Source organism: Nipponia nippon, unplaced genomic scaffold (assembly GCF_047370975.1).
Source record: "Nipponia nippon isolate SJK-2023a ecotype South Korea unplaced genomic scaffold, ASM4737097v1 scaffold_2, whole genome shotgun sequence".
NCBI lineage: Eukaryota > Metazoa > Chordata > Aves > Pelecaniformes > Threskiornithidae > Nipponia > Nipponia nippon.
The window spans coordinates 122,740,522-122,756,147 of NW_028262336.1; the positions used below are offsets into that span (position 1 = coordinate 122,740,522).

A 15,626-nucleotide genomic window follows, 5' to 3' on the forward strand; every position below is an offset into this window, starting at 1 on the left:
ACATATTTTTTCCATGTAGGAAAGAATGAATTCTATGATGTCTTCTTCCTTTCATTCCCATCCAAAGACTTTGGTGATAACCCAGAAAAATCAATACTTAAATATATACTTTTATATATATTTTTTAATATATATATGCATATATATACGTGTGTGTTCCCTTCCTTTTTTGCTCTTATTAGCAGAACACAAGGTATTTTTTTTTCATATTAAAGCCAAAAAGTGAGTTCATGAAATGGAAGGATAGCACAAGTCATGTATGCAGGATAAGTTAGAAAAAACATCCTCCATGACCTCTCAGCATTTCAGGAATTCTTAACACTTACCACCACTCAGAATTACTTTAACATGGTTTCCAGGTAACTTTAAGGAAAGATATTAGCCTAGGTTTATTCCACCTAGAGTTATGCAAGTAAGTCTGGTGCACCATCACCTATACCATAGAGAGAGGCAGCTCTGCAACATAAATTAAGCCCACGCAAGATGGGAATTGCCCTCTTGATTTGCCCATCTTTTTCCTCATATTTCCTAATCTAAATATGTCAGACAGGTGCCTAAAATTGAAGATGAATCTTGAAAACCTATTTACAACAGGCACTGCAGTTATGTTAAAGATCTAATTGTTGTAAGGTTCTCTTTAATACTAGACTGGAAACCAGAATTTATTTCTTTTAATTTTATGAATACCGTTATTGTCCCGTTCCTCCCGCACTACCCAAACGAATAGGTGAGAAACAGCGATTTGTACTTGCAAATATAAGAACACAGAAATAGAAAAAGTGGGATTTGCTCGCAGACTTCCTCCAGCAGCCACCACAGATGACTGAAGGAAAGTGCAACAACATCATCAGGAGAGGGTCCCAAACTCACTAAAGACGCCCACCAGGTCCCGCTGGACACCGCAGTTTTGCACCCTAATATACATTTTCTTTGTAATGCCTGTAAGTCTAGATATTCTTCTTACCTGTATGAAAATCTAATAATCTCAAATTCTTGCATTTAAAAAGATGCTTAAAACATATCTTTAACACTACTATATCATTTTTGAGATAGAGGTGGATACACGTTAGCTTGGGGAGACCAGTCTCGCCCTCTGTGAATGCAGCAGAGAGCTAGGACCAGAGCTCTGCAAAACTGGGCCACAACTTCCCTTCAAACCAAAGCCATACTACATGGCATTGCAAGTTTTAAGGAATCAAGAAAGAAAAAGTGAAATGCAGTTGAAGTTTGGTGAAGGAGTATGAGAGAGAGAGAAAAAAAATGTGCTCCGTGAAGATAAAAAAGTAAAAATACTTGTTCACCTTTTCTTCTATTGGTATATAAACAGAAGACAGATTATTTCACCTTTCTACCCACGTTTGCATCTGAACTAAGCACATGCAACTCTCAAGGCTGTGCTCTGCCAGAGAAATGTCAGAGTTAACCTAGGAGGTTATCTTCTCATCCGCAACCCCCTCCTGCGATACCATGTTTTACTTTTGCTCATACTAAATAAAACTAACTGATATTTATAGCATTTCTTATGAGACTGAATGTTTTCCTCTACTCACCAGGTCATCCAAAATACCTAAGAAATCAAGTTTCGTGACAGTTACCAAAACAATGCTTCGAACCACTAACTTTGAGATGTTTATATAAGGACAATAAAAAACATATATAAACATGGAAAAAAATTCTCATCTGCTTTTTTCTTCTGATTTATTACCTAATAATTCAATAGCAGAAGACTTTTAATGTACTCCTGTAATTCTACAGCAAATGTAGAAGACTTAAAAATAATCTTTGTAAGAAAGGGGAAGATTGTTTGATCCTAAATCCCTATAACAGCAACTCTGACTATTAAGCGTGCTTATCCTACAGTAAAAAAGAGAGTAGAATTAAAAGGCAAAAATATCTTTCAAGTAGTTGCTTCTGTACAAAAGGGATCTTAGGTGATTAAATGAGAGACGGATATGGAACTGGTACCGCACATTTTTAAAAGAAAATAAAGGCACTTTGAAATATCATGTCGAAAATACTGAATAAATTACAGGATATGTGTTTCATGGGGAAAGAAGAGTAAATAGCTGTAATTTGGGAGGCTAGAATTTCATTAATGAGATAGAATAGAGAGCTCTGCAAACAAAAGGACCTTTCTTAAAGGTTTTCAGTGACTACACAAGTTTCAATACTCCATCTTAATGGCAGTATATGACAGCGCATCTGCGTTTCTTAGATGTTCATTATATTTTTCATTATCATTTTCAATCAATAAATAATATATAAACGACATCAAGAGATCAGAAGTTTTCTGTCGTGAGCTATGCAAACCCCAAGTTATGAAAAACACCATGTTCTGCTTTGTGAAATCACAGCAATAACCTCGGATTGTCTGAAATTATTGTTTCAGAAAATAACATTTTAACATTTATCTCTATACAAGGCAGACTTTATCCTCAACTTATGATCAATCAATCATCAGAAACATCCAACTTCCCATAATAGCTAGTTTCAGCTCATACATGGAGCTTTCCTTTCGAGGGTTCAGAGCAGATGAATTAACATATGCCTGTTACAAACTGGTAGTATATAGTCTAAGGATTAACTACTATAGCAACCAGTGCTGTAGTCTGCCAACACATGTTCACCCAAATTGCTGGAAGTTTATGTGGATAGGATTTATACGTAGGTGTTCATTTATTGTGCAGAGATTGTAAGTTTTGTATTATCTGGATTTCTTCAAATATGTATAAAAGCACAGCCATTGCATCAACCTTCCAAAAAGTGTAATATTCAAAATAAAACTGCTACTAAAATCACATTAATTCAATTATGTTGTAAAGATATTTATTTTACACATTATAGGATTCCTCCTGCTTGTTTGTTTTATTCTATTCAGTTATTCTAGAACGGTATTCTGGACAGCCAGTACTATGAATTATTCTGAAATAAGATGACATGAAATCATGGTATAATCAAAACCTTTCCACCCATAACCTTAACTCCATGCAAACTGTATTTTTTTTTAAATAGAAGCATTAAAGAGAAGTGTGCTTTTGTTCCAAGACACTTTAAAAAATGGTGCATTTTTAAACAAATCATACATGACATCACATGACATCACAAATTACTTTTTTTGGTAAGCAATGAGAATTAAGTTCCCATGGAGCTCAGTGTCACCTGAAAATTAATTCCTAAAGATATGGAAATGTTCCTCTCCCCAGACACGCTTCTGTATGTAAGTTTTTGAGGGGAAAAAAAAAAAAGGTAGAAGGGGAAAGAATCCTGTTTCAACTGTGGCTGACTGTATGTGCGCATTAAATACACCTATGACAGATCGGACTATACAAGTTACTGTATACTACAATTATCCACAAATGAGTGATGCATAATTTCATCATTTCCAGTGGAGTTGAGCAGAAGCATTTTGAGAAAAAAATGAGGTATAAGTTAGGAGAAAAGCACCAGAAAAGGAGGATGGAACAGACAAAGGAAAAAATAATACACTAAAATATGCTTCCTCTGTCTGTAAATATAACTTTGTTGCTTGTAAACCTATCATCATCTGCATTTCAGCTGCTTTTTTCCTCATATATTCTTCTATTTTTTGTCCTATCGGCTGACGTGATCCTATTTTTTCCCTCTTCAGTCACCCTCTCCTTCCCTCTTCCTACTGTCGTCCTTTCTATATTGCTCTTCTGAATTTACCTTTCATTCTGACTCTCTTCTCACTTTATCTATTCTGGAGTAATTATTCCTGGGTTTTCTTCTACCATCTCAGTTCTGTAACTTCACTTCTTAACTCTTGATATTTAGCACCTTCTTTTTCTTGTTGTCCTGTAGTAGATGCAATGATGTTTGAACAGTCCAACAGAATTTTGGGGAAACTCCAGTGATAAACATCAAGGCTGCTTGGTGCAGTTTTCAACTGCCATAGGGATGGGCCAAGAGGATCAGGGTAGCAAGTCAACACGATGTGAGGACAAAGCCTTCCAACAGAGAGTAAAGGGCATTAATTTTACAATTGGAGAAACCTTTTCTATACCAAATGATAGGAGAATTATCTGAATACTTCCTTTTTTCAAATAATAAACTCACCAGATCCATTGCACAGGCTTTTGAGTTTTTCTGCTGCTTTGGAGGCAGAAATCAGACGTGTAAGGGTTGGCAGTCAGAGAGAAGCATCAGCAAATTACAACTGCCTGGCCAAAGGACCATTACAGAATTTGTTTCGAAAATAATTTGAAACAGACATTATAATGAGATACTGAGAAATTTCATTATACTAGAAAAGGAACTTTTCAAATACATAGACAGAACTTGCCTATACATCCATAGACCAAGATTCATACATCTGTTACAGCAGTATTTCCTAATGGTGTGGGTAGGAAAATACCCACATCAAAGGAGAGGTATGATCATGTTACAATTATGTGCCATATTTTGTTCTCTTTTAGTGGATAACTATCAGCCAGAGCACTTGCCTTCCAGAAGCAACACTAAGCAAGCTCAACTTTACAGGCTGTTATTAACATGGCAACCTGAAAGATATCCTGAAAGTTGTGTGATGTATAGAATGCATCTTAATTCCTCCATGAAGAAAACAGTTCTGAACTTTCCAACTCAAATAACTTTTCATCTCCTAGGTTCAGCAAAGATCACCTTAAGCCATGCTGGTATGCAGTCACTTTAACATTACAAAAGTCCATGTGAATGCTGAAGAGCATCTCTGCTTTCCACGCTTATCCCAACCACCTACCGCCGCTGGCTCATAGCGCCGATGCCAGCTACGGTGCATCGCGGTATGAGCTGTGCAAGGAAAATGATCCAGCTCAAAACTACACAGAGCAGAAATAGTGGCTAAATTCAGTTAACCCTAGAGGTGCCAGGAATGCTAGTGCCAACCAGAGCGACTGACTGGGGACATTAATCACTTTTAAGTTCAGAAAACTTAACAATAACCTCAGATAAGGCAATTTATATGAACTGAGAAAATAAAGACTACTTTGCTTTTATTCCTTGTGTCATTTGACTCTCAAGCATCCGTCATATTTTGGTAGCATAAAGGTATACTGACATCAAGTTCTCTTTTTAGAAAGGTTTTAAGCTTCAGATTACACCATTTAGATATCAGGATTTTATCTTTAACGACGGAAGGGATTACAAATGGTCTTGGTGACCAAAAGTGCTACTGCTCTCAGCACCTTTTAGGACATTTTGGTGGGGTGGGGAGGACAAAAAGCCCCCTTTGAAAGAGAGTGTCAATAAATGCTTGTTAGCTGTGAACAGCATTTGATAGTCAATGGGAAAACATTCTACAAGCCAAGCAGATCCGACTTTGAATAAGGTGTTTTTCTGAGACTTTTCTGAAAGTACTGTAATTCTAAGACTATTTTGTCAGTTTGTCAGTTTATCCCCTTATGATGAGGAACAGGCTGAAGCGATTTTGAGTCATTACACAGAGGAAATGCAGTTTAACAGCTCTCCCAATTCTTTTCTATTTTAGATAACAATGGAGACGGGAAGATTGCCTCCCCCAGGGCTCTGGATAGATCCACAGAGGATTCCTCTGACAGCTGTCCAAAATCTTACTGAAGGGAATTAATGATGAATTCACATATGGGATAAGACAATGACCAACTCACAATCCCAGTCCAGACAAACTGGACAAAAACTTTGAGGACTGATGGAGTGACCTCTCTGTCCTCTGTCTTCTCCCTGAGTAGTTGTTCCTCTCCTACTATATTTCTGTGACTAGAAATTGTGGAAGAACACTTTAATTGCGTGGTAGAAGAGTCACATTTCTTCCTCTACTGATTTTCAGAGATGCCCCTGCCTGCCTGGACCACTGACGTGTTCCCTGCCGTTGCCTGCCCTCCTGTCTCCACTCCGTATGCTCTACAAGACATGGTGATTTCTACAGCACAGAGCTGTAATTTGGCATTCTTTTCCAGTTATACCTTTCAAGTTGCATTCAACAGCAAGGTTCTCCTCCTCCAAAGACTTCACTGGCCACTGTCTTTGACAGCTTATTACATCAAATATTTCACAATATGACAGCCACTGATGTGCTTGAAAAAGTGGAAGACACTGAGGAAGTAAAATATTCCTGTCCCTAAGTGGTAATACCTGTATTATCCAAAATTTGTTCCTACAGATCTGAAAGGATAGATGATCTGTAGCCAGAGAATCTTTTCACAGCTTCTTTCTTAAGATTTCCTTCCTCACCATTTACGTGAATTCATCTGTGCTGCAGTTTATTATTGTAAGAAGAAATGTCTTGCTCTGTTATCCCTTATCCTTTCTATCACAGCCAGTGAGAACAGACTATTTATTCTCTTCCTCTTTTCAGCAGTCTTGTACGTACATGAAGACAGTTATCCCATCCCTTATTTATTTTTTTTAAATTAAACAACTGCAATCCATCCTTTTAAATAAACCATGTTTTCCAAAATCCAGATCACTGGAGGAGAAACTCTGACGTTTCTCTGCCTCTTCCATATTCTTTTTGGCATGTAATAATCAAAAAGGACACAAAAATGCACTGAGAACTTCTTAAACTTTAAGTACAACAAAAAGACAATTTTATGTACCTCACGCTCTATACATCCCATCACGGCATTTCCCTTGTGACAGGAATGTGACATTGTTGACTTACACTCAGACGGCAGAGTGTGACAACTACTGTTGGGTCTTCTTTCAGTGAACTGCTCCCAAACCATTTGATTCTCCACAGCTCCTTACCTGTAAATGTATTACCTCAACCTTGTCATTACTAAGCAGCTTTATAGTTTTTCAGATCGTATCTCCAGTTTGCATCTATCTAATTCCAAGTCTGTTCTGCAAAATAACTGCAGTTCTCAGCCAGCAGTTTTACCTACAGATATAATAACCATTTCCACTGTTATCTTGTCATTATTTAAATATAAAAATATTAAACAATGGAGGACCTGAGTAGGTGCTTGTCAACACAGTCAACGCATCCTGTCTGACAGTCAACGTCTGACAACAACTCTGTCTACATATTATCCAGGGGATTCTGTGCTTACCCAAAGGTATTTTCACACAGACCATCTGTACCTGGTTACTTTAGGAAAGTACCCCATGATTCACTGCGAAGAAGTTCTAATCACAATACCCATTACACTCAGAAAGACAAAAGAAAATAAATTTGTCTGCACTAATTATTTTTTGATAAATCTACTTTGATTTACTGTTTTTGTTTGTGTTTACAAACAAAAATTATTTTGATTTTTTTTTTCTGAGAATTAAACGAATGGACCTATAACCTCCTGGTCCTGTATTTTAATTCCTCTGTTACAACACCAGAGACAAAGGAATTAAATTGCATCTGTTCATCAGCTTCAGAGTAGGAAGGCCCTACAGAGGGACCTGGACAGGCTGAATCGATGGGCCGAGGCCAACTGTATGAGATTCAACAAAGCTCAGTGCCAGGTCCTGCACTTCGGTCACAACAGCCCCATGCAACGCTACAGGCTGGGGGAGGAGTGGCTGGAGAGCTGTCTGGAGGAAAAGGACCTGGGGGTGTTGGTCGACAGCCGCCTGAACATGAGCCAGCAGTGTGCTCAGGTGGCCAAGAGGGCCAATGGCATCCTGGCTTGTATCAGGAATAGTGTGGCCGGCAGGACCAGGGAGGTGATAGTGCCCCTGTACTCGGCACTGGTGAGGCCACCCCTCGAGTACTGTGTTCAGTGTTGGGCCCCTCACTACAAGAAGGACATTGAGGTGCTGGAGCGTGTCCAGAGAGGGGCAACGAAGTTGGTGAAGGGTCTGGAGCACAAGTCTTATGAGGAGCGGCTGAGGGAGCTGGGGTTGTTTAGTCTGGAGAAAAGGAGGCTGAGGGGAGACCTTATTGCTCTCTACAACTACCTGAAAGGAGGTTGTAGCGAGGTGGGGGTCGGTCTCTTCTCCCTAGTAACAAGTGATAGGACGAGAGGAAATGGCCTCAAGTTGCACCAGGGGAGGTTTAGATTGGATATTAGGAAAAATTTCTTCACTGAAAGGGTTGTCAGGCACTGGAACAGGCTGCCCAGGGAAGTGGTTGAGTCCCCATCCCTGGAGGTATTTAAAAGATGGGTAGATGTGGTGCTTAGGGACATGGTTTAGTGGTGGACTTGGCAGCGCTGGGTTAACAGTTGGACTTGATGATCTTAAAGGTCTTTTCCACCCTAAACAATTCTATCATTCCGTAAATGTTGTTGATGACTGCTCTATCAACCCTGGCATGGAGGGACTAATTTTAGAAGAGAAAGTGCTTTGGAGCCCATTTACTGTCAGCGTTGCTGTGTCAGGTCAGGGAGGAATTCACCAAATACCTCTGGGCTCTGGTGAGCTCTCATTTAACTTCCAGGTTGTCTCTAAAACACTGGTTCATTACCAAAGACACAGAGAGGAGACAACTAGCTTCCTCTCAAATCATACAACATTTATAGCTCTGACCAGCATTTTAGTGTTTTGAGTTGGTTTAATCAGCAGTCATACAGGCAAGTGTCTAACTTCAACCTCACAGGTCAAATTCTCCAAGGCTCTTATGGCATGCCTCTGGGAAGTAGAAGAAAATAAAGCAAGGAGAAGACTGCCGATGCAAGGGTCTTAATGTGTGCTAAACGAAAGGAGGAATGCTTCTTTGAATCCTTTAAATTAACAGCTCTCCCCTATCCACAGACCGTTCTTGGCCAAGATCTGCAAGTAATTCGTAAGTAAGGGGAATTACAAAAAAACAAGCTGCAGCTTCCAGACTTTTGCAATTACCAGGGGATCATATATGGCTTGAAGAACCATAGATGGCTACATGCCACAGAAAATTCTAAGTCAAAGGGCTGAAGTCAAAGGTTACTTTAGCAAGCAACTTTCCAGCTTGAGATATAATACAGAAAATTTGAGAGGTCTGGTATTTAAAAAGGAAACAATGACAAGGTAAATGACATTACGTATATCTCGCAAACCAAGAGAGAAAGAAGTTATTAAAATGAGTGTCTCATCCAACTCCACTACTCTATGTTTTAAAAAAGAAATACAACTGATAACTTGCGAAAACGTACGTGAAACTAGTTTACTCTAACATTAAAACAAGGTAGTTGCACCTGCACGCATGTCAAATATTTGACATTATTTGAGACCGTAAACCCTCATTTTCCTGTTCCCCTCTATTTTCACAAGAAGAAAAAATGTTATCTTCCCTGCCATAAGCTATTTTAAGAACATATATGGAAAGCAGTATTTCAGACATTTTCATACTGTGTAATGTTAGATCTCCAGGGTCTTAATTATGAGATGAGAGGAGGCTCCTTAAGTAATCAGTATAATCTCCAGAAGATTTAAAGCATTTAACTCAGCATTTCCCTTTTTAGCCCAATGATGCTCACAGCACTGGGTTTTTAACGCTGTGGAAGCACTCTACTCAGTTCAGAAAGCTTGAGTTGAGAATACACAAGTTTTCAGATGAATACCAAAAATCAAGTAAGCTCTTAGAAATCCTGTTTAGAATAATCTTTACAAACATAAATAGATATACTAGCAACATACCTGAAAAAGAACATGAACAGAGCAGCTGTGATGCAGAACAAAAGGACCTACAAGAAGGAGAGAGAGTGTTATTACATAAAACATCACACTACTACTGCATGTTCTGGATCATGAAGATTTTACAACTGTTACTATAAAAGTTACACTTTATTTATATGCTTGATGGGCCAGAAGGAAAGCTTGTCTGAATCCACCAAAAAGGATTCTCTTGTTTCTAGTTGACTTTGAGCCATTCCTGTAGAAGTTAGAAAAAACATGAAATCCAAACCAGGGTAGTGGGACAACAGACACAGCAAACAATGCCACTTAAAATGATCTGGAATAAAATAATAAATAATAAAATAATTAAAAAAAATAGAATGGAAACAATAAAGCAATAGAATGGAAATTTAAACATTATCTTTTGCCTGTCTCTGCTTTTGTGTTTTATTCAAATATCATATTGCTGGTTTCAGTTTAAAAGGCAGGACATTTAAGATGTCTGTACAGACAGCTGCTTCTGCTTAACCACTTTTGAGCAGTTTGAGAGTAGATAATTCTATTCCCAAATGAGTATCCTTTCTAGTAGTTTACCTTTATGTTGAACTCACTTGGAACAATCCAGTCTTGCTTTAGATTATAAGAGAGACAAAACTTAGCAGCTCTCCAGCACAGAGAGGGGAACGTCCTACTTCTTCCTCCCATCCCCTCTGCTCCCAGCTCCGTGCTCTCACCTCCTCCTTTCCACCTGCACAGTGACTCAAAAATGCTGAAGAAAACAAACTCAAGGAGGAAAAAAAAGGTAAATCAAAACTTTACAGAGTTTTCTGCTGATTTGGTGAGATAAGGAGATCAGTGGAAGGGTGTAAAAGCATCAGAGCAGGCACAGGCAAAAGGGATGGAGAGGGACCTCCACGCCAGGAGCAGAGAAGGAGAGAAAGGACGAAGCCGTCGTCCTTGAGATACCAACAAGCCACTGTACCTTGACTGTAGAACTGCTTGTACATACAGCTGTTTCAGGAACAACTACACCATGCTTTGAATTCATAACCTGCCTTAATCCATGCCATCTTTGCCAGATACAGCAGGAGAGCAAGAAAATACTGTTTTGTTCTAGATACACTGGCCCATATTCCTACCACCATCCAGGAGGCAAAAACCTTACAGAAAAATTGCAAGTGTTGTAGGAAACATTTGCACTTATTTTTAAGGGTTCAAGAAGTTTTGATCATGATAGGATACAGATAGCTTAAGTGAAAAGAAATGGAAATGCTGGCAGCAGTGCATACCTGAAGGTTATAAGCACACAGAACAGTAGGCTGCTGTATGTTGATACAGATCAGAAAGTGTGATAAAAATTTGAATAGGAAAAGTTTACAACGACTTTCAGAGAAAAAAAATCTTACAATGAGACTATTTCCCTTTTCCAAGTCTTCTGACATGTGACTTAAAATTAGGTCACACAAGACATTATAATGTTTACTGTGTAAACTACCCATTTTTTTTCCTTTTCCTTCACCAGCACTACCGTATTTTATTATTCTGCATCAAAAATGTGAACATCTGAAATAATTTTATATGCAATCATTAGGGTAAAGTGAAGACAATGGTACATTTCAGTTCAAACTAGCAGCAAAAGCAGACTTACATTTAAACCTGAGTTCTACTTAAAAAGATCTGCCCTAGCCCTCTAAAATTTAAACCATATTTAATCATTCAAACAACAATCATCAGTTCTTTGGATGCCATTTCTGGGAGACAGGAGGAACAAGAAGCCTTGACAGCCCACGCAATTATATTGAGAAATAAGTGAGAAATGGCAAAAAAAACCAGGTTTCAGGGGGCAGGGGAGTATGCCTTTGCATATTAAAAACACTCATTTCATTAAATAGTCTTTTCTTCTTTCCCTTTTTTCTTTTCTTAAATGAGTTCGATAACAACCTAACAAGTATACATGTGTACATCACTGAGATTCCCTTCGAGCTCTTCCTTCTCCAGGCTAAACCACCCCAGCTCTCTCAGCATCTCCTTGTATGAGAGATGCTCCAAGCCCTTATTCATCTTTGTGGCCCTTAACTCCAGTATGTTTGTGTCTTTCTCGTACTGGGAAGCCCAGCACTGGACACAGCACTCCAGATTTGTCTCACCAGGGCTGAGTAAAGAGGAAGGATCACCTCCCTCGACCTGCTGGCAATGCTTCTTCTAACGCAGCCCAAGAGGTCGCTGGCCTCCTTTGCTGGAAGGGCTTCTTGCTGGCTCATGTTCAGCTCGGTGTCCACCAGGACTCCCAGGTTCTTTTCTGCAAAGCTGCCTTCCAGATGCCCGCAGCACGTACCGTACCGGGGGCAGGACTGGGCACTTCCCTTTGTTGAACCCAATGAGGTTCCTGTCGGCCCATTTCTCCAGCCTGTTGAGGTTCTTCTGGATGGCAGCGCAACTACCTGGTGCGGCAACAACTCCTCCCCGTTTTGTATCATCTGCAAGCCTGCTGAGGGTGCAGCCTCCTGTCCACTCATCCGGGTCATTAATGAAGATGCGACTGATCGCGGTATGGACCCCTGTGGTACCCCAACAGTGACTGGCCTCCTGCTGCTGATCACAACCCTTCAAGCCTGTCAGTTCAGCCCCACTAGTTTTCAGCCCATCTCACCATCCACCTATCATCAATTTGTCTGTAATCTGTATTCTATTTGGCAAAATCTTGGCAACTTAAAGAACTTGCTTAATCAACCTCTATAGATATCAGATGTCTTCCAGAATTTAAAAATATTCTTTAAAAAAAACTAAGATGTGGATGACCTTGGCCAGGTGGAAAAGAGAAAACGGGTACTAATTTTTGCAAACGAGAAGTTCAAGGAATATTAGACAGTCAACCAGGCCACTTCCAATATCCACAACTATATAAGACACAACCAACACAATAAACAAGTAAAGTAAAAGTATTGTAATCTTCTTTTTTGACAGATGTTTTAAGGAAAGGAGCAGATGTAATTCATATGAACTTTAATGCACTTTTGTGGCAGTGCATATGTTAATTAAGTGGGCACAGAGCTGCTCAAGAACACTACAGAGAAAACTCTAATAGTCAGCAGTTCAGTATCAAACTAAAAGGCATTTTAACTGAGGTCACCAAAGAGGTTTTGCTTCCCTCTTCAGTAATGGTTTGAACGATGGAACAGAGATTATGTCACAAATTGACAACATCCTTTAGAGTCCAGGTCTTCACGCAAAGTGATTGAATTGCCCCAAGTCAACAAGATGAAATTTAGTAAAAACAAGTATGAAGTACTTGGCAGAAGTCACATACACAAAAAAACATGAGAAGAAACAATAGCATAGGCAGTACGAGAGTACAACGCATTCCGCAGATCACAAATAAACAGGCGCTAGCAATGCAAGGCTGCAGAAAGTGCTGTAAAATAGCATTATGGAGTCTTTTAGAGGCAGAGGAGGTGAAGACATCATGGTCTATTACACTAATGACCTGGTGCTAGCAACACCCTGAAATATGGTGTTGGGCACTACTGTTAAAGGAAAGTACGGACAAAACAAGACAACCCAGGAGAGCACGATGAAAATAAGAGGTGTGCAATCCACAACTGTTGAGAAACTGCTTCACCTAAACTAAAAAAAGAGGTAGCTAGTGACAAACATGACAACTATTTTCATATAATGATCATATACTGATAAATCTTTCGCATCAAGTACAGAAGGAGGAAGACAGAGCTAAATCTACAGTGAAAATAACTTAGGTTAGATACTAGGAAGAGGTGTCTCTACAGGGTAGTGATAGACAAATTGCCTGTGAGACTGTAGAATCTCCTTTATCAGAAGGATTTAAGATCAGTCGAGGCAAACATCTCCTAGCAATGCCCTGGGCATGTTTGACACTGTCTCTCCCAACATTTACACAAGCGAAGGACAGCAAGACGTTCAGCTAAAGCAGATGTTCTACATGAAATGCACAGCCCAATGTGGAAAGCCCAGTCACTGTCTTCTTCTCATAGCACCAAGAAACAGAAGGCAAATGGTCACGGTGCTCCAAAATTAAGCTACTTTCAAAATAACCCTTTTTTTCAACTTTTCCCCATTCCATAGAATTTTTTTGTAGCATCCTCAGTACAATATGCAATACCAATTTTAGATTTAAAAATAACTACATATTGAGTGAATTTAAGCCTTAAAATCTAGCAAGCAGGAAGTCTCATTTGGGATTTTTCTTGCGGAGTCCATCACTTTCTGATTTACGATACAAGGTCAACAAATTGGGCTTGGCAACGCACAGACCTTGAAACTTTCCAGCTGCAACAGATACAACAAGCAGCCAACCTACGTGTTTCTAATGGGAATAATACAGCATAAATATTCGAAAATCTTAAAGAGATGTGCACAGGTTACAAGGAAAAATCCCTGTGCTCCAGGACAGGTTAGCATATGTGGTATGTAAGGTGAGCACTGCAGTTTAATTGATTACATCATACTTTACTGTACTCAATAAATAAAGAGGAAAGTTGCTGACAAAACTTAAGAGGTGTTTTTTCTAGATCTCTGTTGGCTGACAAAGCCAATATTTCCCCCCCCCCCCCCCCCAAAAAAGCTTAGCCTTCACATAAACAGTATCACAAAGCAACATTCAGCAGTTCGCAGTTCTGAGCACAAACCAAAAAGCTCTGGCTGAAAGCAGTTACCAGCAGCCCCAGTAACACCAGCAGCCCCAGTAACACCAGCAGCAGCAGCAGCTCACAGACAACTTGCCCTCACAGCCAGATCAATATCTTGGACCAGAGAAAGGAAAAATAACATTGACAAAACTACTAAAACTACTCTCAGGTCTCGTGTATTCTGAATTTTCATGCACATCACCTAATCCCAAGGTGATGTGTATCTTCCTCAAGCATTTTCATTATAGTCAGACTTCCTGGGGTAAAAAAAGTCTCTGATGGGAGGCTGCTGGTTCTCCCATACAACCAGAATAAAGAGCAGGACTGAAGTCCATGATCAAGTAACACAGGCCTTGTAATTAAAACCAAAAAGCACTGAAGATACACATAATCTATGTAAATGAAGACAGAAGGACAGAAGGACAGAAGGGACAGATCAGTGGTATCAGCTGGTAGAAGCATTTAGAGTGCTGGAGCTACAGTTCAACACTGAATAGTGTTAAATCCAGCTCACAGAAGACCTGAGGCTGTTTCAACCACTGGCACATCAACACTTGACTTCAAGCGTATTCATGAAGCCTGAAAACCATCACCTTCTTGATCAACCACTTCGCAATGCCTGTGAGAGTTATATCTACACTCAGTGATAAAAAAAAAAAAAAAAGCTACTCCCCCTAGTTCTTGACGGCTGTATGCCACAGAAAAAAAGAACTGCCAGCTAAGGTCTGTCCAAGGAAAATTTTATTGGTAAAAATCATGGAAAATTAAAAACCCTGATGACATTTGACTAGCACGTCAGTTAAAAGAAGCCCCTCCAATAATTATTCCTTGAGCCAATTTCTTCCAAAAGTTACACAGAAGGGAAGGTGCACTTAGTATTATTTTTCCATACCTATTATTTGGTCTACTGAGAAAAACCTAGCTTTACCCGTAAATCCACAGAGCTACACAAACAGCATTAAAATTATATTTTGGTGTAACTCCTAGGAATTTTTCAGCTGATGGTTGTGGTTCCTGATTTTTATTTCAAGACATGTTACTGCTCCAATAAAAAAGCTTTCTACAGCTCTTATCATGAAGATTATCTCTTAAGCAAGCTCCCTTCTAATAAAATAAAAAAATTAAAATAATGGAACTAGACATGCAGATTAATGTAATGACCTTGTACTCCAAGGTCAAGGAAATACATGTGCATGGGATACCTCTTTTCTATCTCCACATCACATAACATAAACCAAAGTGTCCTAATCAATGAACTGTCTTTATAAAATTGGTATGCTATTCTTTTCCAATAATAAACTATCTGGTTAAAAAGCATAAAACTTTCTTTAATTTTATAGTAGTTAAAGGGAAGGGAAATCACGGAATCCTTTTGGCGAATTAGACTAAGATACCAGAAGTCGTATAAAAAGAAGTTATGTGAAAATAGGTGTGATGTTTCATTATGTTCAGCCACTTGAA

General features: G+C 39.2%; 1 protein-coding gene across 2 annotated transcripts in view; it reads right to left on the bottom strand.

Moving 5' to 3' along the window:
- The window catches only part of TMEM135 (transmembrane protein 135), a 184,917-nt gene that overhangs the window by 56,327 nt on the left and 112,964 nt on the right, over positions 1-15,626 (bottom strand). For both annotated transcript variants that reach the window (XM_087758856.1, XM_087758855.1), the window contains one exon: positions 9,526-9,572. In XM_087758856.1, the coding sequence (XP_087614982.1) occupies positions 9,526-9,572 (47 nt within the window). The remainder of the gene's footprint in view (positions 1-9,525; positions 9,573-15,626) is intronic.